Here is a 21399-nt window from a genome sequence, read left to right as displayed (position 1 = left end):
CATCAAGAAATGTAATTCAACAACCTCTTACAAGCACATTCTCCAATTTTATTCGTATACTCAATAATGGTGGCTACAATTGAGCGAGTTTCGTTTGTTAAAGACTTAGGTTAAAGATCATTCTCGATCGCAAGCTTTGATCTACTGACTGATATAACATTCGTTTTAACATTCCAGGAAGATCATTACAAAGAACGGATTTTCTTAGACGCTCAATTCATCGCACACAGTATGGTGAGTAATAAATGCTACCCATTTCTCAGTTACCTGCAACCGAGATATAGAGAGCGTGGACAGTTTTCGTCGATTAATTTAAAAAACCGTTTTCTCGACGAACACATGTCAAAAAGCTGATTCTTCTTCATCCTAGCTGATGGCCGGGAAAATCCGTTCAATGAACGGTTAAACGGACTAGTGTATTCAGTTTATTTTGAATCACAACCGAAACTAACCGACTAACAAACGAACTTGTTTTCTTCTTTTAAGTAGTAAATCCTTTAGTCAATCTTATAATGCGTTTGCTGTGATCAAGGAATAGTTTGAAAACGGTTAATTTAAAAATAGTTTACCTGTTGTGTTCATGTATCGGTAACAATGGACGAGGACAAGTTCCTGACACCACGGAAGATTTTCCAGAATGCCTTCAATGCGGCTCGGAAATCCACCGCCGGTGCATGTTCACCGTCAGTTGCGGTGTTCACTCCCAATTCTTTGTCCCGGTCAGCCGCGGGAAGCAGTCGACTTAATCTACTGCCGATCATCCAGACACCGCCAAGCCGGATGGTAAACGGAAAAGTGATAAATCCGTTCGAAGCCCAACTGGCAGAACGACTGCATCTACCGCTGATTTGCAGTCCATCGTTGTTCCATCGTCCCAGTACGCCACAAAACGGATCCGGCCAACAGTTCGAATGGACAATCGATGAAGTTTCCTACCTTGGTCCTGCTAATGTCGAACCGCACGAAACGCAATTCATGGAAACGCCGGATCCCGTACTGGAAGCGAAGGCTCAGGCGGCCATCAGTGCATATTTCAGTGAGCACAATATAGGTAAGTAATTGATAGGAACAGATTTTTGAGCAACGGGTTTTAATTGTATTCAACAGTTCCTAGTCCGATAGACTGTCAACTACGAAAACAAAAGATTATACTTAAGAGTGACTGTTCAGAAAATATGAGCTTTCTCAAGAACAGCTTCAAGAGAAAGCGAGATGGAATTGCTCAAACCATGCTAACGTTTCCTCCGAATCTACCGAAAGAAATTGAAGAATTGTTAGCTCCATTCTGCACGTATGAAGATGTAAGATAAAATACATTATTTTCTCCATCACGATTTGCAATGTTTTCTTTTCCCACAGAATCAGCAACAAATTCATGAGAGGATTAACGACTCCGATGCAAGCATCGATCATGACGCCCGAGATGCATCTCTACGGCGAAAGCTTTTCAACTGCTTGAATGCTTCAACCGGATCGGGTTCCGACCGAGATGATTCCTTTGAACAAATTGATCTCCGTTCGTTAAGTCCTGCGCCGGTTACTCCAGAGCTTGACAAAGAATCGGTACAGTATTTAAAACGATCGCGGTGTTTCGGCTCACAAGAAATCCAGATCGACCGAAGTGACATTTCCCTAAGTCCAGTCGTAGCCAAGGATAAAGAATCTTTCGGTGCGCTATCTCCGATTTCCAAAAGTTCGACATCACCGTCCCCGATGAAGCCGGTATCGAATTCAACCGAGCTGCAGGATCATGATGCAATCTATCGCAGTACGCCGGAGAGACCCAAAAGCTCCATGTTCCAACTGAACTGTAGCAGTGTGAACAGCCATCATATGTCAGTAGAGCTGAGTGAGAGTTTTCGTGGTAAATATACAGAATATTAAGTTTTATTTTCTCTATCGTAAGAAATGAAAAGTTGTTCTTAATTCCGACAAAGCCATGTTAATAATGTGATACGAAAAAATAAAGATCAAGAATTTATTCGGTTATTTCTTATTGCTTAAAATTACAGGCGATAAACACGGCGATTTGACGGTTGAGCTCACAGAGGAGGAGTTGTCATACGAAGACAAAGCGCTCGGTTCATCTCAATCATCGTCCTCGGTGTCGCAGCATCCAACAACTCCACTACGTCACACTTCTAGGCAGAAACGTCACAATAGAAAAAATCTTTCGCATTCTTTTCTACTGTATTCGGACGAGGATCGTCTGGAGGAGGAACATGAGGAACCACAATTGCTAGCCAAAGAATCAACCCACCGAAGTTTTGGTGCCATTGGAGATATTAACAAGGAAAATCTACCAACAACAATCGTAAGCAATGCCGGAAATCGGCTAACCAAATCACCGTCGTCACAAGTGACCCGGGGACATTTCTATCGCATGGACAGCGGATTCAACGAGGAGGAAACGCGCGCAAGTCAAGAGACTATTGATTACTTTGAGACTGATGTTTCTATGCAATCTGAATGCTGTGAAAGCCGAGTAACGCCACGGATAACTAATATGGCATCCGGCGGCCAGCATCATACGGGTTGTTCGATAAGACTGTAAATACTACGAAACGCTTGAGATTCATTTCGTTCTACATGACGAATAGCACATTTTTAAGACCTTTTTTTAAACAAACGAAGTAATCTGTAATTAAAACTACGAAATTTTTAAAACTGTAATTGTACCTATAGGTAAGTTTCCACAACACATGATTTCTCCTTTTCATTTCGGACGGTGTTATAATTTCAGTACAATGTTGTGATACGGAACTATTAAACAGTTACTGTTAAATCCAAGTCATATGTTTTACTTTATCTCTATATTATTTACCATGCCACGATCTTACTGACACTAAGAATCCGTCCTGGTCGGGTCTCGATCATACGACATCTGGCTTGTAAAAGACCAGCGCTCTATGCATTGAATCGCCAATCTCCACTGAATCCGTCTCTGTGAATAAAAGATGCTCATAATCTCTAGGTGAATGTCTTGAACCAACATTTCACAGCCTATTGTAAAACTCATCATCATATTGACATCATAGATAGGTTTTATTCGGGGATTTAGTATTTCAACACAATACCGGGGCTGCTGATAATTCTCGGCGTTTATGGAACCGACTGATAGTGCAAGTAAAATTTTTGTCGTTTACATGATTATTAATAGTTTGTTTCCATATCCCTTCACTTCTGGAAAAAAGATGAGAAAGCATTAGGATATGTACATATGCCCCGTTTACACTTCTGCTGGCTGCCAGCATGCTGGTGTCAGTGTACTGCCCTCTTAGGAAAAAACGTTCAACTGTGGTCCAATGATCCAAAGTATTAGACCAACGAAGGACCACCGTTGAACGTTTTTTTCCTAAGAGGGCAGTACACTGACACCAGCATGCTGGCAGCCAGCAGAAGTGTAAACGGGGCATTAGCGGTGACCGGGGCTGATTGGCCGAAGGGGTAGGTTGGCCGATTGGCTTTTATCAGACTCTGTCAGCTTGGATGGAAATCAATTTTCAGCTCAGCAACGCCATCTCACGGCATCACATTCAACATATGTCAATTGTATGGGTGCGCAGCAGCGTTGCCAGGTATACCGATTTCTCTGTATTTCTACCGATTTTTTACCTCTGTACCGCAATACAGATATCGATAGTCCCACGAAAAAAGGGCCTAACTGCAAATGAGAGCCTCTCTTTGTTTACTTTCTCTTTTGATTATTACGGAGCCATTATTCCAAATCTTCAAAATTTTGCAATATAAATCGAAAGATTGTAGTTTTACCTTAAAAGTTTTGCGAAGAGTAAAGCGTCAAATATAAAATCAGTTTGGTAAATCGTGAAAGAAAAAGTGAGCAAAGAGAAACTGTCATTTGCAGTTAGGCCCTTTTGTCGTGGGAGCAGAGTTTCGGATACCGATATGATACCGATTGATTTTTGTGCCGAATACAGATTTTTATGAAAATGACCTGGCAACGCTGGTGCGCAGTGCTGCTATTTTGGCGCGCATGAATTCGACATTTCTCTTCCCTACTTCTACACTGAAAGAAAGATAATAGTAGAATGTACCATTTTGAGGGTAAAATTAAAAACAATGCACCATATAAATCTGGCTGAACATACATTTTGATTAATTTGAAATCAATTTATCGTATATTTTACCATTTCTATGCTCTGGTATATTCAAGTAGAATATCTGTTTATATAGTACGATATACTATGCTTATTTGAAGGTACATCTAGTATTTTTAACAATAAATTTCAATAGTATGTTTAACCATTTTACTGTTCTAGTAATATTATCGGTGATAATAGTAACATATACCATATCGAAGTTAAAATAGATATAGTTATCTTTACTGCAAATAATTATTCATCCAAATAAAATTTACTGTATATGGTAATACATCATGGTTGAAAACACTATGTGTAGTAAAACGCTATGGCATGTATTTAGTCAATTGCAATATTTATTCGAAAAATTATAATACAGTTTTTTCGCGGTATGCTGCATAGTCCGTAGAATTCGACATTCTACTGTCACAAACTGTTATAATTTTTATACCTATGTTTAGTTCATGATATATTTATTAATTTGATTAAATTGATACATATTATTAAAACAGTACATTAATAATGTATCACAGATTGTAACTTTAAAATTTAATTATAATGTTAATATATTACAAACGAATTGATTGTGTATATCAACGCCCAAATGCATCAATGGGTCAAATAGTCCGATACCGGTAAAACAAATCTGCAACAGCGTTCAGTGATGGAGAAATGTTTACAGTTGGTGTTCAAGTGTAAGTATATTATTGATTAACATTATTTATTACAAAAATTACATATACAAAGTGTATTTACAAGAAGTATTTTTTCAACCTGATATATTTTTTATCTCCTATTTCATACATATGGATTGGTGGTCCATCACATTGATCAATCATCGTCATCGAATAGTTAGAACTAGGTCCAATAACTTCAAAAGCTGCGAAATGTGTTGAATAATTGGATACAATCCATACCTGACATACAGCGTACAGAACGTCTTTTTACGAGTAAGTATCGAATTTCAAATAATTTTAAGTTGCTTATATCAATATCTGATTTAGTTAAGAAATATCCTCGTTTGTATTCGGTGCCTTTATAAGAAACTGTGCTCGATGCATGAAAGCTTGAAGATAATAATGTACTATTAATTTCTAATAACGAAAAATAAGGCATATTTGCAAGATGAACTGTAGCTACTTTTTTATAGTTTAAATCGTGTTGGAAGAATCTCGAATTATTTGAATCTTGTGAAAAAATTAGGCCAGCTTTTATACAGAGTGTCAAACAAATGTTGCGTCTTGATGTTATGGTTCTACAATATTGTTTAAAAGATTGATGAAAAGCTTCAAAACGGAAACTCCAAGTATAACGCGGAGGTCCAACTTTTCTTATTGTGCTTACGTAATGGAGAAGTATATGATACTTAGGTTTTAATTTTTCGTTAAATAGTTCTTTATATAACGTGTGGTGGAGACTTATTTGTTTTTGTAGAGTAATTAATAATTCATCATTAAATCTTGGAAGTAAAATCAAATCTGCTAGCTCTATCAGGGACAATACAAATTTCCATACTTTGTCATTTTCAGGAATTATATCTCCAAAAATTAATGGAAAAAAAATGCAAGAAATGCATCATTTCTCTTGCGGTCATTTTGAATGATGATGTTTTTATGTGCTCCCGAGTAATTTTTCTGAATGTGTTCCGTTTTTCTATTTCCCCATATTTGAACATTTGTATTCGATAGTTTATAGTGTGCAGAGAGATTTTCATTGTCTCTATCATGTATTTTAAAACTAAAGCTAAATCATAATGGCAAATACCATGCGAATACAGATCGTGCATTGGATCGACTATTGTAAACTCACCCACATGATAGTGTTGAAGTCGGTTAAAACTAGAATAATCTTTTATCCCGGACTCATTGACAGCTTTCAATGCATCTTCGTTATAATTTTGTTTGTTTCTATTTAAACCGGGATCAAGTTGAATCTGTATTTGAACTTGATTTTTACTTATTCTACAAAATCTGCAGTAAAACATGGAGTTGAACGATGTAGCATAACCCATAATTGTATTGATGCCCAAATTATCACCGAGTAATCCTGCTAGCACGAAATGAACTTTTGTTGTAACTCCTCTAATCTCAAGACATATTCCATTCTTTTCCAGATCAACCAAAACATCGATCAGTTCCTTGAATGCGCAAGATGGACCAAATTCGTTGATGTCTTTAGCCTTAATGAATCCAGCCACAAAAATATTACATAATTTTGCTAAAAAATGAGCAGGAATGATTGGAAACGTATAGTATAATCCACACACTTTATGAGTTCCCGAGTGGGCGCCGATTGCATCATTCAATTCTGCTTCGTCTGAGAATAAAAAGTATGGAACAACAATCTTATCTTTAAATTCTTGTTTGATATCGTACCACAGACTTCCTTTCACAAAATTTTTGATATTATTATCGTGTTCTAGTAACTGCATGTTATGAATCGATTCATGAAAGACGTTACCGTTTTCGAAAAACTTTCGAATTTGATATTTTATAGGCATAAGACAGCCTCTAGAAATTACATTTTCATTTTTATCCTTAAATTCTATTGTCTGCGGATTTTCAATCAGATTAAGATTTTTCAGTTCATTATTAAATTTATGTTCTGTTGCCACGAATTGAAAAGGGTTATAAATTTCCTGTAATAGTTCTTCATAAATGTTTTCTTTCGGAATGTAACTAACTTTTGTAAGCGCGTCGCAAATGGGTCTAACAATCTGTGCTGATATATTTTTTTGAAGTTCAACTACGTCTTTTCTGGCAAAGTTTTTTTTACTATAAAGTGTTAGAGTAAAATTTAAAAAGCTTTCTCTGAGTTTATTTATTATATCGATTATATCACTTTCAACCAAACCATTATCATTTTTCGAGTCAATGATGTTATCTACGGACTTACGAGGTTCTTTGCATTGGTAATTATCTGGTGCTGCGAGTATATTGTTTAAATGAATATAACTGGCACTGTCTTCAATAGGTTTTTCTTTCAATATTTGTGGTTCAAAAAGAATTGAATGAGCATTCACAACGTGACGTTTGAAACGATGCTTGTCTTGGAAAGCCATTTTCGGAACGCAGTTAGTACATTCGTATTTTAAATTAATTGGAGTTCCATGGAATACAGTTAAATGATGCATTAATATTGGTAACGAACATATCGTGTCTTTACAAATGAAGCAATTCATTTTTGACGCGCTTTCAGAAATGCTAACAATTGCAACAATTGACTATTTTTCGATTTTCGGCTTGAGTTGATATCGTAAAAGAATTGGCATATAAAACACCAGAATAGTTCGCAGCTCTCAGGAAATTCGAAATCTAACACGAATTTCAATTTGACGACGACATCCAAACAGCGTAGGAAAGTTGGTAACTTATATTCTAGGAATTGAGTCACCACGTAAAATGAATCCAGACTCTGTGTATGTCCAATAGCATAGATGCGAGGAGATAACTGTATGTTAGCAGATTCGTGTTCTTTTCGAAGTGAAATCAATGCTTCTCGATATTCTTCGTACGTGTCAATGATACAACAGACGTCGTTTTGTGCTTGTACTATTGTTGGCAATTTCCTAGCTGATGTTCTTGAGGGCTTAACGATTGCGTGGAAAATGGTACATAATATGTAATCACGAGTATCTGAAAATAAAATTTTCATAATTGTTATCGAATAAGAAAAAATGTTACCTTGTGAAATCAATATGTATGACTCGGATAGTGTATCTAACAGCTGGATTGAATAATGATCTTTAATGTTACTTATTCGTGCGTAATCGATGAAATCAACAGCGAATTTCTCCCAACAGTCAAAAACTGTCTCCAATCGCTCAGAGGTATTGTATAAATGATTGAAATCCGTGTCAATCTGAATTTTAAAAAACCTTTTCATCTCACATTTCATACTTTGTCTAGTACGAATACTTACCAGCAAGTATCCATTTTCATCTGTTATTCTTGGCCAATCGTTCAATATAGTGCGTTTGTCACTGTTTTTATCCTGCTGAATATTACGAAAACGTAGCAAAAACGATTCCGCCCAGTGTTGGCGAATGCGCTCTTCTGGTGCAATGTTATTGCGTAACCAGTTTTTAACAGTTGACAATCTTTCAATCTCTGAGAGAAAGGAACATTTCATATTAAATGCTAAGAAAGTATTATATAATGAAATCAAAGGTTACCTTTGTCAGGTAGTTCTAGAGCAGAAGACTTGACATTGCTCATATGATCTGCTACTTTGTCTCGAATGCGCTTGCCGAGGTCTTTTTTACTACGATTATGAAACCGGTCATACAACAAGCCGGATGGGTGCTTTTTATTGGCCGAAATATCCCTCGGATTATAGTAGGTTTCCTGAAATGAAATATACACAATGTATTATCATAATCGCTATAGTAAAATCGGTGTCGGTGTGTAGTGTACTGCAATTTCCGGAGGAAAACGTAAAGAAATTAATTTAGCGAATTTCGCTATATAATAATCAACCACAGTGTGAGACAGTGCTCTTCTGTTCACGTTATCCAGATACTGGTGCGATTTGTAGTATTTACAAACAATCTTCCCTATTTCGTTCCTTACAAGAATGTCTTCCAATAAACCAGTAGTTACGGAAACAGAGTTTGCAGTTTTAAATATGCAGGTACCGCGGAGCTGCACGACTCAACCTCTTCATCGTTGCGAATTGTTGACTCGTGGAATAATACACTATCAGGCCAAATCATGAGTTTTCTGCTAAGAGCGTGTTTATGCCCTGTCCATTTCGACACCGAGAAAATGTCATTCAGTGCCTTTTCGTCTAGAATTTTCAAATATTCTAGTGTGATACCATGGCCTATAAAGTTATATCATTCTCAGCATCATTAAACTTACTTTGAAAAGAAATTATATAACAGTCGTGATTCACTCACCTACTAGAATAGCATATATAGCGGGGCTTAGCATCCAAGAATCAATCACGGAGCTCCGGAATTTCGTCAGCATCTAGTGTAAAATCGTTTAACTTTCGGATAATGTTTTTTATTAATTTTTTTAGAAATACTAATACCTGAGATTAAACCTTCATCAGCAATGATATCGTCAATAATTATTTCAACTTTCTCACTATCCATTTCACGAGAAACACGATTGAATAAAACCAAATTCAAACCACACGCGAAGACGGCGACTAATGAAAAATTGTTTTATTTTTTTGCAAAGCAGAAACAGTTTTATGGTTATTGCCACTGCAACACGATGTTTAAAAATACTACACTTGTGGTAAACTTAAGAACCAAGAATTGTTATTTTAAAATTGTAATTATTATGATTACAATTTAACCATAATTATGGTAAAACTTAGAATAAGGCTAGTTTTATGTAGTAGAATTAACAGAAATATTCTTGTTATTTTAATTAGACACTGGATTTAGATTAAATGTAGACTATACTAAAATCGACTATGCATATCGAAAGGTGTTCATAGTATTTTCAAATATTGTTTTGTTTAATCGAAGAAAAATTTTGTAAAATTTACTATTCATCAGAATAGTAACTTGGAGAAGAGCTTTGTTAACGTATCTACCAGAAAATTATTTTCAGTGTACCAATCTGCAAACCTGGCATCTGTGGTTCTGACGCTCATTATTTGTGTCATTCTATGTCCAGCTGAAAACCACTATACGAGATTCGATACCAACGTTGTTGGTATGTTGGTATGTTGCCAACGATTTGTTTGGGAAATGTAAGAGCTGGATAGCTTGTTAATATGATATCTTTGCTTTTATGAAAGGGCTAAGGTGACATCTACTGTGATTTTGGTGGAGTATTAAGGACTATTCACCTATTTCAGTTCCATGACGGTTAAGTGAAATTGCCTTTAGTGTGCCGTCAGTCAATCTTTTTTGTCGGAACCCTTCCGTTCCGTTTCCGTGCTGTTTCCGCACGACTATCAGTAAAAGAAGTGACGATGATAAATCCCTAGAATAAACGAAAATAATCAGAGAGAAAATGTGTGCTTTCAAATTGGAACGTATTTTTATAACATTTTTTGTCTCATTTCCTATTTAAATGAAATATACAGTCAATAATTTTATGTAATCGATTCTAACCTTCATCAATGGCCACTTCTGTTTGACACAAATATAAAAAAGAAAAATTCAATTCGCTGTTGTTTAAATTCGATATGCATTTAGTGAAAGGTACTGAGCTGGCAAAAAAGGAAACCGCGTTGTACGAGATCCTACAGTGCAAAATGATTTGACCATTTCATGAAACACTATCGAATTATATACAGTCACTATTGAAACTGTAACGAAATTTTCATTCTTTCTTTCATTACATCCATCACCAACACGTGAAAAACTGACACCCGCTCTAGTTCTTGACTGCCGTACCGAATTTTATATGTGTGATACTCGCGACGTTCATATATTACTACCATTCATATATGAACCACATACCAGTACGTTCTTGCTTTGTAGTTTTCTAGGTTGTACCCGAAGTATGATCGTGTATGTATTATGCAAAGGTTGAAACGCATTTCCTCCTTTTCGTTACTTTGATTTCTAAGCCCTGCGCTTGAGTTGCATAAACTATTAGAACAAAGCACCATGCGTTTCCTTCTAACAGAACTTGTTGGGGACGCATGGTCGACTGTTATTTATTTTTTTTAGAAAAAATCAAATATTGTGGTCGTCCACATTTTTCAAAAATATGAAAACATACCACTTTAACATGTCCAAAAAATTTGTATTTATCACTAAAAAATCCGGGGTGGTGCAAAAATTGGAAGAGGGAAGAAAAATTTTCAAGTATTCTTCATTGGAAGAAATTTGAAAAAAATTGTAAACCTTCCCCATAATTCCTTAAACATAAATGATTTTTTTTTAATTTTCCGGAGGAGCGTTTTCTTCAAAAATCAAATAAAATAAAAATCAATAGAACCACCCTAGCTCCGTTAATATGGCAGTTAAAGAATAGAACTTTGAGAAAATTGTTTCCAGTCTATGACCTTTCGAATGTGGTATAACAATTGAGGTTTCTACAAAGATAAACTCAAGATGGAATACTCTATGATTTTTCATATACCATTCAAATAGGACCCCTCGATGAAATCGGTTCACCGTCAGTTGCAGTACAATTCTTATTTAAAACAAAACAACAAGCGTCGAATCGTTACATGCGTCGTAGCTATGACATTTTTTGTTTATGTACACTCTGGCAAAAAATATATGGAATTTCATAATGATTTCGTATGATTTTTAGCCACAAGAATATCGTAAGCGAATCATAAGACCGCCTTATGAAATCCCGAAAATAGGAATTCCAGTAAAACGCCTTATGAAATTCAAACGAAATTTTTAGGAACATTGTGCGAAATTTATATGACAAACATAACTTCTCTCATTAATTGTGAAGTTCATAAGTTGTTCGTATGAAAACTATAATAGTGATAGATGAGATGTATATTGAAGAGGTATATTTTTCATATTTATCTTATGAAATTATGATTTTGATGATTTTTGATGCATCATAAGATTTGCCTTATGATTTTCACTACTCAATTTGCTTGAGTGTAGAATTAATTTTAAATTGCAATATGATAGAAATCGTAGTATTTTGCTGCATATCGAGTGGTTTTGAAACAGGAAAACAAAAATCAATAAGAATTATTGCTAAGAATCTGTTCAATTTGCAATATTCTTATCTTACGATGCATTAAAGTGAATGGATGTTACAACATATTTTGTGCGGTATGTTTACTTCTTTCCAAACTTGTATTGTTGCTATGGAATTTTACCGTCATTTTCAAATGTTTATCGACGCTTATTTACGAAGGGTCAACAAAATTACACTATTACTAAGTTCACTGGTTCACGATTACTGGTCCGATATTTTTCGATGGATTGTATGGAACATTGTAATCTTGAGTTTATCTTTGGTTTCTATGCCCGGTGAAAAATGAACGGCGGCCCTACTGAAAAATGGGTGGCCTACACGTTTCCTGATGAAAACAAAACAATATGTAAAAGCGATTCACACGCAGCATCAAGCGGCTATCACCTTAATGGAACGATTACGGAACAACAACATTATTTGTAAGCAATTCATATGAAAGGATACTACGTCAAGTTCACGGAACTTTTTAACGTCGGATACGTGAGCAATATTCGGCTAAATAAAATTAATAAACCAATCTGGACGTCGACCGAAGTTGATTGATCGTCTGAACTGTGTTTAATGCATTCGTTTCCTGATGAAAACAAACCAATCTCATTTGCATTTGTGGTTGTAAGTGAGCTGTCAGAGAGCCTAAAGCTGCCCTTACACGAGACAATATTATTGTCAATACAAGGAGTATTGACAATACTTTTGATCGTGTAATGGAAACTTCATTGGATTGACGAAAATATTGTCAAAAAATCAAAACTGCCCATCAATCCGACAATACTTTCTCTCCAGAGAGAAACTGTTAAATATGTGCAATGGCCTCTTCTCTCAATATTTTAATATTCATTTGCAATATTTGAAGCTCCAAACGCTTGATTTTCTCGAAAAATGCGGACTCAAGTTATCAAGTCAATTGGATTGACGGTATTGACAATACTTTGGATTGACAATAATATTGTCACGTGTAAGGGCTGCTTAATATGAATTCCCTTTTGGGAGCAGATTTCACATGCTTATCCTGCTATAGCTTTTGTGATTGAATTCTGCATAAAATGTTCAAAACGACATATGTGACATTTCAGCTGAACCGAGAAAAGCGATGTTGAAAAATAATCGCACAATTTTAAATCCTATTTAAAAATGAGTAATTGAAACAACTTCATCTCTTCACTCTCTTCGCACTTGTGTGAAAGCCAGTTTTGCTCGAAAACAAGAGCTAGTTTTGCATATCAAGTGGAAAAAAATAACAGTCGACTCGTTTTTAGTGTGTTTTGATAATGTTCGCTTTTGTTTGAAGAAGGATTCATAACGGTTTCTACGATTTGAAACAAAACAGTTTCTTTCTAAATTAATCAGCGTATTTTTCAACAAGCTTAATAGCAACTCGATCCCAATAAATATCTCCAACTCTACAGCAAGTCTCACTTTCATATCACACTAGATCTGCTTTTTCGTAGAAAACTATTTTGTCGTAAGTCCGCGCATACACTTTTGTTGATGCTTCGGTAGATTGGTCAAAACATTGCCAATTGACGAAAGTAGCATTAATGAGTATTGTTATTGATGTCGACATACGTCAAATGTGTTGACAGATTTTTTAGTGAATCTATAGTGAATCGAGAAACGGTGTTCGGGTAGTGCGTGTATTAGGACATTCCTAACAAAATGCAATAAAAATCTCGGTTTGTTTACTTTTGTTACTTAGGTCGTAATGAACATTTTATACAGAATTAGTGATTCTTAGGATTTGTGTCGAAAAGTATGTTTGTTGTTTTTAAACAACACTGAGACCTTACAGTACATTAATTTCCTTCCATGCTGATAAATGGCTTAAAGCTATTCAGTAAAATTCCATTGAGTTGATATCATTAATTTGCAGGTTTCAGTAAAACGACCAACTCCTGGTAAACACGGTAATTTACAAAACTGAATAGCATTATAACAATTTGAAATGCCTAGAAATCGGAAATAATAAACAGATCGGTTGTTGTATCTGATTCGGAATCGATGTGGAAATCATACAGAATTCCGAATCAAATTCCAGACGAGTTGACTGGGTAAGATTAGGACTAGAATGGCTTTCGAGTTCACAAACAATGAATACACTTAATCAATAATTGATCAATAATACTTTCTTGTTATATTAAAAACATTCTTAGACACAATCACTTAAATTATTCAGTCTTTCTGCGTTCCAAAGCTAGCCACTGGAGGAGTTGCGAAAAATGGTCACACACTTGTATACGATCCAACCGGATTTCCGTTCCATTGGACTTCACACGCTGATGGGGTCATGCAAATGATGATTCATAGATGGAACTGTACTTTTTACGCGATCCTTCATAAATAAATAATTTACTACACTGTTATCTAAGTCATGTAATTAACAATTGTGCTATTTTTCTGTTCACTTGCCCGAAAAAAAATCACAATCATGGTCATCGTTTGAAAATTAATAAATAAACACGTAAACGGATTCAGTCTTTTCGATTGCTGTTCTAAACACACATTGGCACGCTGGAATTCTCTAGCGAAATCGATCTGACAACTGATCATGATCACAAATTCTAATCTTGGCATTATTTCCTGTGTAATTGACCTTCATCGATTTGCTCTGATCGCTCAGATAAATCGACCCCTCGTTCCCGACGTAGTTGATTTTACCGTAGTTCTGCATGATCTTCACATTGTTCAAATTTCCAATTACATTCAGCGTTCCTTCGTTCGCCTTGATCAGTATCTTGTTTTGGTTTCCCACGATCTGCAGATTGTTTCGGTTGTTTTCGATCCGAATTCGTTTTCTGTTCCCGAACACGTCCTTGCTTTCCGGAATCGGCATAACCATTTTCGCCTATAGGGAATTTTGAACTCACGTCCGAGCCGCCACGCGTTTCGATTACAAATGACAAGCTGATCGAAACAGTTAGCCCGAATATATCAGCAAGCCAGAGCCAAACAAACACAGGCGGTCGCGTGATTCTCTCGGTAAATAATGCTTTCATAACAGCAAGCGAGAAAGGAAGAGCGAAGGTTACTACGGAGACGCGTCGCTCTGGACGGTGGTTTACCCAACAGGTTGCGTGTGATAAAATATGTCTAGCATGAATCGAGCTATACTATAGGAAGAATAATAGCGAATTGATTATAGTAAAAAGCGCCGATCCTGGTACACTCGAATTGCGAGTATTTAGCACTATATAGCTTGACAGTGCGACAGTAAACATTACGATGTGGTATTCACCGTTCATTGGATTATTCAAACTTCCGTTTTTCTGTTAATTACTTTTTAAAGAACTAGCCCAGGTAACTCGTCTGGAATTCGATTCGAGTCGGAATCGGTTGTTGCATCTCATACCGAATCCATTTGGAAATTAGACTTAATTCCGAATAATATTCCAGACAAGTTGACTGGGAGGGTTCTTCAAACAAGATTAAAAGCCTTTGTGTAGAAGTTTTTATTGGCAGCAATGTTCTCGTCATATACACATATAAAATGTAATGTGACGGATAAAAGAAATAAAAATATGCTTCGAAAATTGCTTCTCAGGCAATTATTATCATCGGGTGTTCAATATTATTACATATTTGATATTTGTAATTACTTTTGTTTTCTCTTAGAAGAGATATTCGTTTCAGTGCAAAACTTTGAAATCTTACTAAACATTGATTTAGTTTTCCTTAATGTGTATGTTATTATTCAACTATGGTTGTTTTATATACTTTATGTTCCGTCTTCGACTCATCAGTGCATAACAGTTTATTTTGATCTGTTATGTAACCCAGCAGTTCAACATAAACCGCTAGGCAGACATAAAGTTACTTACTGAACTTGCAGACCACTTTTTTTTTATTTGCATCGAAGTGCAACGTCTTTACTGTCGTGCCGAACGTGTGATTGGTTATTATCCGATACAAATTAGTTACTACTATTGCGGTATCGTTTTCCTCCGCCATTCAGTGATTGTTTATTGACACACACAGCATCTTACTTTCATTCGAGTGTGTGAATATTCAATAATCCAAAAGGACTCAAAATGTTGTGATGTTGCAACTAAAAATTTTCAGTAAAAAATAAGCCGCATATATCCACATCTGATCCAATCCAAAGAAAATCTACGGGGAATCACCGCGATTGCGAGTTGGAATCAGCCGATAAATGGGTGTGATTTTTGCTATTTCCGCTTTGGTGGCCGTTTACTAAATTTGAGCGTGGTAGTGCAGATGGTAATGCTCGGTGTATACTCAGAGAGGATTAAGCATCATGTGATGATGATAATGATGCATGAGTATAAGATTATGATAGTAATAAAACAATAAATTGTCTTTTTATTATCTGTTCATCAGGTTTCATGGAATGTTACTAGAACTGCATGACTACATTTTTTTTGTTTAGATTATAGAGGTTTTAACCTTAAGGTCGTTCGCCTCTTCGGACCAGAAAAACTTTCTGACCCTATGTGCGGGGTTAGGAATCGAACCCAGATGGGCTGCGTGAAAGGCATCGACTTACCCATCACGCTGTACCCGTCCCCATGACTGCATTTGAGAATGGGAGATGCAACAAGGAATTTCGAATAAGATTCTCACTAAATGTGTTTGATGTTTATAACTGTTGAATAACTTTTGCCATCATTTATTTATGTACACCAGAACCTCAGTTTCGGACACCCAGGAACTGAAACTAAATAATGGAAGTAAATTTGGAACCTGGGACTGGCAGTTGCAAAATTCAAGTTCAGAATTCAGATCAACAATTTAGTTTTTTGATTTAAAATATATTTTTATTCAGGGCTATTTGCGTACAAGCTTTACGTGGCCGATTTTTTAAATAAATTTTTATTTGAGTTGGATCTCGTTGTCACCCTTTTTCTAGGGGGAGAGGAGCTTCCATTTCCCTCCTGCGAGGATTGAGGGGCACTTCGTTCGTGGTTCGTCTCGTCATCCATTGCCGCATCGATGGTATTGTTGTCGATTTCCGTCTTCTTTTCGTTGCTAGTTGCTGTATATGCACCTTGTTGTATATTGGTTGCAGTTGCTGATTGGATGGATGGTAAGTTGTTAAGTGCACCTGGTGTACTTTGTTATATAGGGGACACGTTGGATGGTTTCGTTGAAAGGTGTTCACAGGTGTACAGGGGTTGCTTGGGGTTGGTGTGAAGGAAGCACCGTTGTCCTTTGGTGTAGTTGTCTCCTTGTCCAGTTTATCACATGGCTTACCGTAGTGAACAGCTTTTTGGCAATATTGACATGTGGCCATCTGATTGTCATAGGTAACAAGTGATTGGCACGGAATTCTTGTATCTTGACCGAAAATCACATAAGAAAGTATAGCCACAGACTAGCAGACATGACAGTATGAGTAAATTCTTATAAAAATAATTTTTCGTGATGCACTAGTTCCACCTATATTGTACTGCGCGAACTATTTACTATCGGTACAGCCCTTGTGTTATGTAAAAGTTTTTTTTACTAGTTGGTACCCCCTCGTTTGTCATCACCGATCAGCTGCTTGCAGGGATGCCTGATTTCATCATAATATTTGAAAATGAAAAATTAAGTAGCGGCTGACCAGAAGTAAGTAAATATTGTAACAAAACGGGTTCAATATTGTATTGCGTTGAAGGATGAGAAGTAGGCACAATTCTGTATATAGTTTTTGCAATATGTATTAAATCTGTATTCTGCATGAACTTCGCATGGACGTATACAAATCAATACATTACAGGTAATTTTGTATGAATGGCAACTCTGTTGGTAAATGAAAAAAATAAACACATTCTAGATGACGGACAGGATGTTTTTTATAGGGTAACGTGGCGCCATCATGCCATATGCGAGTACTGTCCAAACTAAAGGAATATTCGAAATGACCGTTAAAATGATTGAAGAATCTAATTTGAGTGTCCTGTCTGTTAGTCTGTGGTATAGCCTTCTTCAAGTGTATGCGTAATAAACGTATGCCATTTAGAATACCGGGGAAAAAATTCTTCCACTTTTCGTTTTCGATAGAGAGAATCTCTCCATATATACTGGAATGTTGTACTTAATGTTCTCGTGCTCCATATAATGCACATTATTATTGTCTTTTGCGAATTGAATTGCATCCACCTCTTTGTAAAACTGGATGTAGACAACATTATTTGTCTTATTACATTGAAGTAAATGCACACGTTTTATGTCAAGATGCATTTGCTCCTTAAGCAAGCCTTCAAGTTCTCGTATCGAAGGTAGAATTTTGCACTGCCTGAAGTCAACAATAATTGTATTCTTTCGTATCGGCGGCAGCTTTTGTTCGTTTGGTTCACTCATTTCGAGGTCGTTCTATTGTTCACTATACAATACTGTACTTGGTTTCTTCTGTGCCGAACGTAAGCGGTTTTGTTTTATCGACTGACTTGGATGAGATGTGAAAGCGAACTGATCAAGAATTTAGTTCATGAATTCAGTTCATGGATTTAGTTCTAGAATTCTGGAACTTGTGAATTTTTATTGAACTTTAATTCACTCCCAAAATCTAGATTTTTTACTGAACCTGAATTCAGTCCCAAAATCTAGCTCCGGAACCCAAGTACCGAAATAAATTCCAGCATGCAGGTTCTGAATTCTGAATTTAAGAAGTTAATTCTAAAACTGAATTTTGGAAGTAAGTTTAATAGCGGAATTCATGAATTGAATTATGGTTCGGGAGTCAGTTTCTAAATTCTGGTTCGGATTTCAGATCTAAAATTTTGTTCTAAAATCTAAATTTGGAATTCTTTAATTTTGTTCCAGAATTTTGCTGCAAAATTCAGGTTTGGAATCCAGATCAAGAACTCAGTTCATGAATTTAGTTCCAGAATTCTGGAATTGGACTATTTTTTATATTCCGAACTTAATTCTTAAACTAAATTCACGAAGTAAATTCTATAGCTGAATTTAGGAATTGATTTATGGTTCAGGCGACGACACGACCTGCCACGCGCTATTAAAAACTGTATCACAAATTTAACTACCGCTCAGTAACTCGTAATGTCAAAATAAAATCGTTTGAAAAATGTTTGTAACTGGCAACTCAGCCAGGAAAACTTTTGTTTTTTGGAATAACAGCTACCGTTACCGTAGTAACATTCATTTACCTTAAACTTTTCATAGCAGTTGAAAGAAGAATTTAAATCTAAATGTTTTTACAGCTATTGCTCAACACGCATTCGCGTAGGCAGCCTATTCTTGATCACATTCTCGATCAATTGCAGTCCTCTAAGAGCCATATTTCTTTCCGACATGTTTTACCGGGTATAAGATTCTCGAGAGTATGGTTCTTCGGTAATTTGCATTATTCCCGGATACTTATTATCCTGTCGCGTGGTTCAGGTATCATATTTGGTGGTCCAGCACGTCAATCTTCTAAAAGTGGATTAACGAAATCACATCTTGAACTACTGGTTCCAGCTGAATGCATTCCTTAAAGGGAACAATGTTTGCTTCAGTTTAGCTGCTCCGGAAAAAGGATCAGGTCATAAATTTTGAACATTCTGTATTTCTGATATTTTTCACCAATGATTCAACAGAAACAAAATTGTATATCGTTTGAAAGTAAAATTTTCAAAATATCTTCGCGCGAAAAAAAAATTTATCGCAATGTTATCACAGACTAACAGACATGACAGTATGAGTAAATTCTTATAAAAAATAATTTTTCGTGATGCACTAGCTCCACCTATATTGTACTGCGCGAACTATTTACTATCTGTACACCCCTTGTGTTATGTAAAAGTTTTTTTTACCAGTTGGTTTCCCCTCGTTTGTCAACACCGATCAGCTGCTTGCAGGGATGCCTGATTTCATCAAAATATTTGAAAATGAATCGTCACAATAAATTATTGGATTACGTTGATAATATATTTAACTTTTTCGCGATGTTGGAAGGTAACCATTTATTTGACTCAACGTTGTTCATCTAGACTATTTTTTATTGTGTCGGTAGTTTTCACCAGAATTTAAGTGGCGGCAGACCAGAAGCAAGTTAATATTGTAACAAAACGGGTTCGATTTTGTCTTGCGTTGGAGGATGAGAAATAGGCACAATTATGTATATAGTTTTGGCCATATGTATTAAATCTGTATCCTGCATGAAATTCGCATGGACGTATACAAATCAATACATTACAGGTAATTCTGTATGAATGGCAACTCTGTTGGTAAATGAAAAAAAAATAAACACAGTCTAGATGACAGACAGGATGTTTTTGATAGGGTAACGTGGCGCCATCATGATACATGTGAGTACTGTCCCAAATAAAGGAATATTCGAAATGACCGTTAAAATGATTGAAGAATCTAATTTGAGTGTCCTGTCTGTTAGTCTGTGATGTTATGTCCAATAGACTGTGTTATTTATTAGTTTTTAGTACCAATATACATTATTAAGATTCAATATAAAACTTGGTAACAATTATATGAAAATAATGTGACTATTAAGTAAAATTCTGGTAAAAAGTAAGCTCAGATGAAATTAATTTTACAGTACAATTTAAATGAACTTGATATAAATTTCACAAAATTATTCTATAGAATCTACGAAAAAAGTCACGTAGATGTTACGTGATACAAATGTGGACTAAGAGTTCATGAGTTCATTCTTTGCTATCTATACTTCACATAAGTATCACAAGAAGAGTTCTATGGATGAAAATCACATACACACTAAGAAAATTTCGCAGAATTCGGTAATTTTTTTACCGAATTTTCAACAACTGAACGTTCGGTAATCAGTTCGGTAATTAAATTGATTACCGATCGTTCGGTAATTGCTGAACTGTCAAACAGCTACCGTAAACTGTAAACCAAATGGATCCAACTGATTGTTCATACAGCGTGCGGAGAAATTGAAGCGATCCGTGAAAGAACGTTCCAAACGTTCTTATGCGGAAATCTTAAAAAGAACCACTCCATCGACCCCTGAGAACCCGTTTGCAATCTTGCCAGTTGAAGAGGATACCTCTGACGACCCAGGCGAAGGACCTTCCTACACACAGGTTGAAGGAAGCAGGAAAAGACAAAATCTGGCTTCTCCCAAGCTTCCTCGTAAAGGCCTCAGACTGTCCTCTTCGTCACAAAAGAACCAAACGGAAACAAAAAGTGCTGACTCAAAACCGAAGCAAACACCTCCTGGGTTCAAAAAACTTAGGGATGATAAGGAGTACCCAGCACTTCCTGGGGCATCAAAAACCCCGAATGACCCCAAAGCACAACCAGAAAATCCAACAAACGCTGGATTATTGAAATTTTCTGATATCGTGGACTGGATATTAACAGCCTTCAATATTACTGATCCTCTGAAAAGCTTCCTAACTGCTCTACTGCCAACAGTAAGGACATTTTTAAAACAGTTGACTGAACAATGGCCCCTCCTTGCAGCGATCGTATCTTTTGATGGATAATTTACCACTGAGAATCGAAGATATGATCATTGTGCTTCAGTGGAATTGCAGAAGTATCATCCCAAAACTTGATTCTTTCAAACACTTAATACATACTCATAATTGCGATGTATTCTCCTTGAGTGAAACTTGGCTTACTTCTAACATCAACCTCGACTTCCATAATTTTAACATAATCCGCCTGGACCGAGAAGACTCTTATGGAGGGGTACTTTTAGGGATTAAAAAGTGCTATTCATT

The 21399-nt window shown here is 36.1% G+C and overlaps 3 protein-coding genes across 3 annotated transcripts; 1 reads left to right on the top strand and 2 right to left on the bottom strand.

Moving 5' to 3' along the window:
- Positions 1–248: 248 nt before the first annotated feature.
- On the top strand, positions 249–2758 carry LOC131436281 (protein aurora borealis). The gene is made up of 4 exons (XM_058604920.1): positions 249–1051; positions 1108–1301; positions 1360–1864; positions 2013–2758. Exons 1-4 carry the CDS (start codon positions 595–597, stop codon positions 2552–2554), a joined length of 1698 nt encoding a protein of 565 aa, XP_058460903.1. The 5' UTR covers positions 249–594; the 3' UTR covers positions 2555–2758.
- A 4515-nt stretch (positions 2759–7273) lies between these two features.
- On the bottom strand, positions 7274–9201 carry LOC131433816 (uncharacterized). Its single transcript, XM_058600419.1, has 6 exons — positions 9138–9201; positions 8516–8751; positions 8275–8446; positions 8022–8209; positions 7784–7961; positions 7274–7735 (listed from the first exon to the last, which is right to left on the bottom strand). The coding sequence occupies exons 1-6, from the start codon at positions 9199–9201 to the stop codon at positions 7278–7280; spliced, it is 1296 nt and encodes a 431-aa protein (XP_058456402.1). The 3' UTR covers positions 7274–7277.
- A 4656-nt stretch (positions 9202–13857) lies between these two features.
- LOC131436447 (eukaryotic translation initiation factor 2-alpha kinase PK4) lies at positions 13858–14630 on the bottom strand. The gene has a single exon (XM_058605169.1). The coding sequence runs from the start codon at positions 14583–14585 to the stop codon at positions 14268–14270; it is 318 nt and encodes a 105-aa protein (XP_058461152.1). The 5' UTR covers positions 14586–14630; the 3' UTR covers positions 13858–14267.
- Positions 14631–21399: the final 6769 nt, after the last annotated feature.

This window comes from Malaya genurostris, chromosome 3, assembly GCF_030247185.1.
Source record: "Malaya genurostris strain Urasoe2022 chromosome 3, Malgen_1.1, whole genome shotgun sequence".
Classification (NCBI taxonomy): Eukaryota; Metazoa; Arthropoda; class Insecta; order Diptera; family Culicidae; genus Malaya; species Malaya genurostris.
This window is presented reverse-complemented; position numbering and strand designations above follow the sequence as displayed.

Bases quoted from the DNA above. Each gene is read 5' to 3' on its own strand.
- LOC131436281 (XM_058604920.1), top strand. From the start codon at position 595: ATGGACGAGGACAAGTTCCTGACACCACGGAAGATTTTCCAGAATGCC. The intron at 1,052-1,107 runs GTAAGTAATTGA...TGTATTCAACAG, and splicing joins TTTCAGTGAGCACAATATAG to TTCCTAGTCCGATAGACTGT. The intron at 1,302-1,359 runs GTAAGATAAAAT...CTTTTCCCACAG, and splicing joins CATTCTGCACGTATGAAGAT to AATCAGCAACAAATTCATGA.
- LOC131433816 (XM_058600419.1), bottom strand. From the start codon at position 9,201: ATGGATAGTGAGAAAGTTGAAATAATTATTGACGATATCATTGCTGAT. The intron at 8,752-9,137 runs GTATTAGTATTT...GAAGAGGTTGAG, and splicing joins TGATGAAGGTTTAATCTCAG to TCGTGCAGCTCCGCGGTACC. The intron at 7,736-7,783 runs GTAACATTTTTT...TTTTATTTTCAG, and splicing joins ATACATATTGATTTCACAAG to ATACTCGTGATTACATATTA.
- LOC131436447 (XM_058605169.1), bottom strand. From the start codon at position 14,585: ATGGTTATGCCGATTCCGGAAAGCAAGGACGTGTTCGGGAACAGAAAA.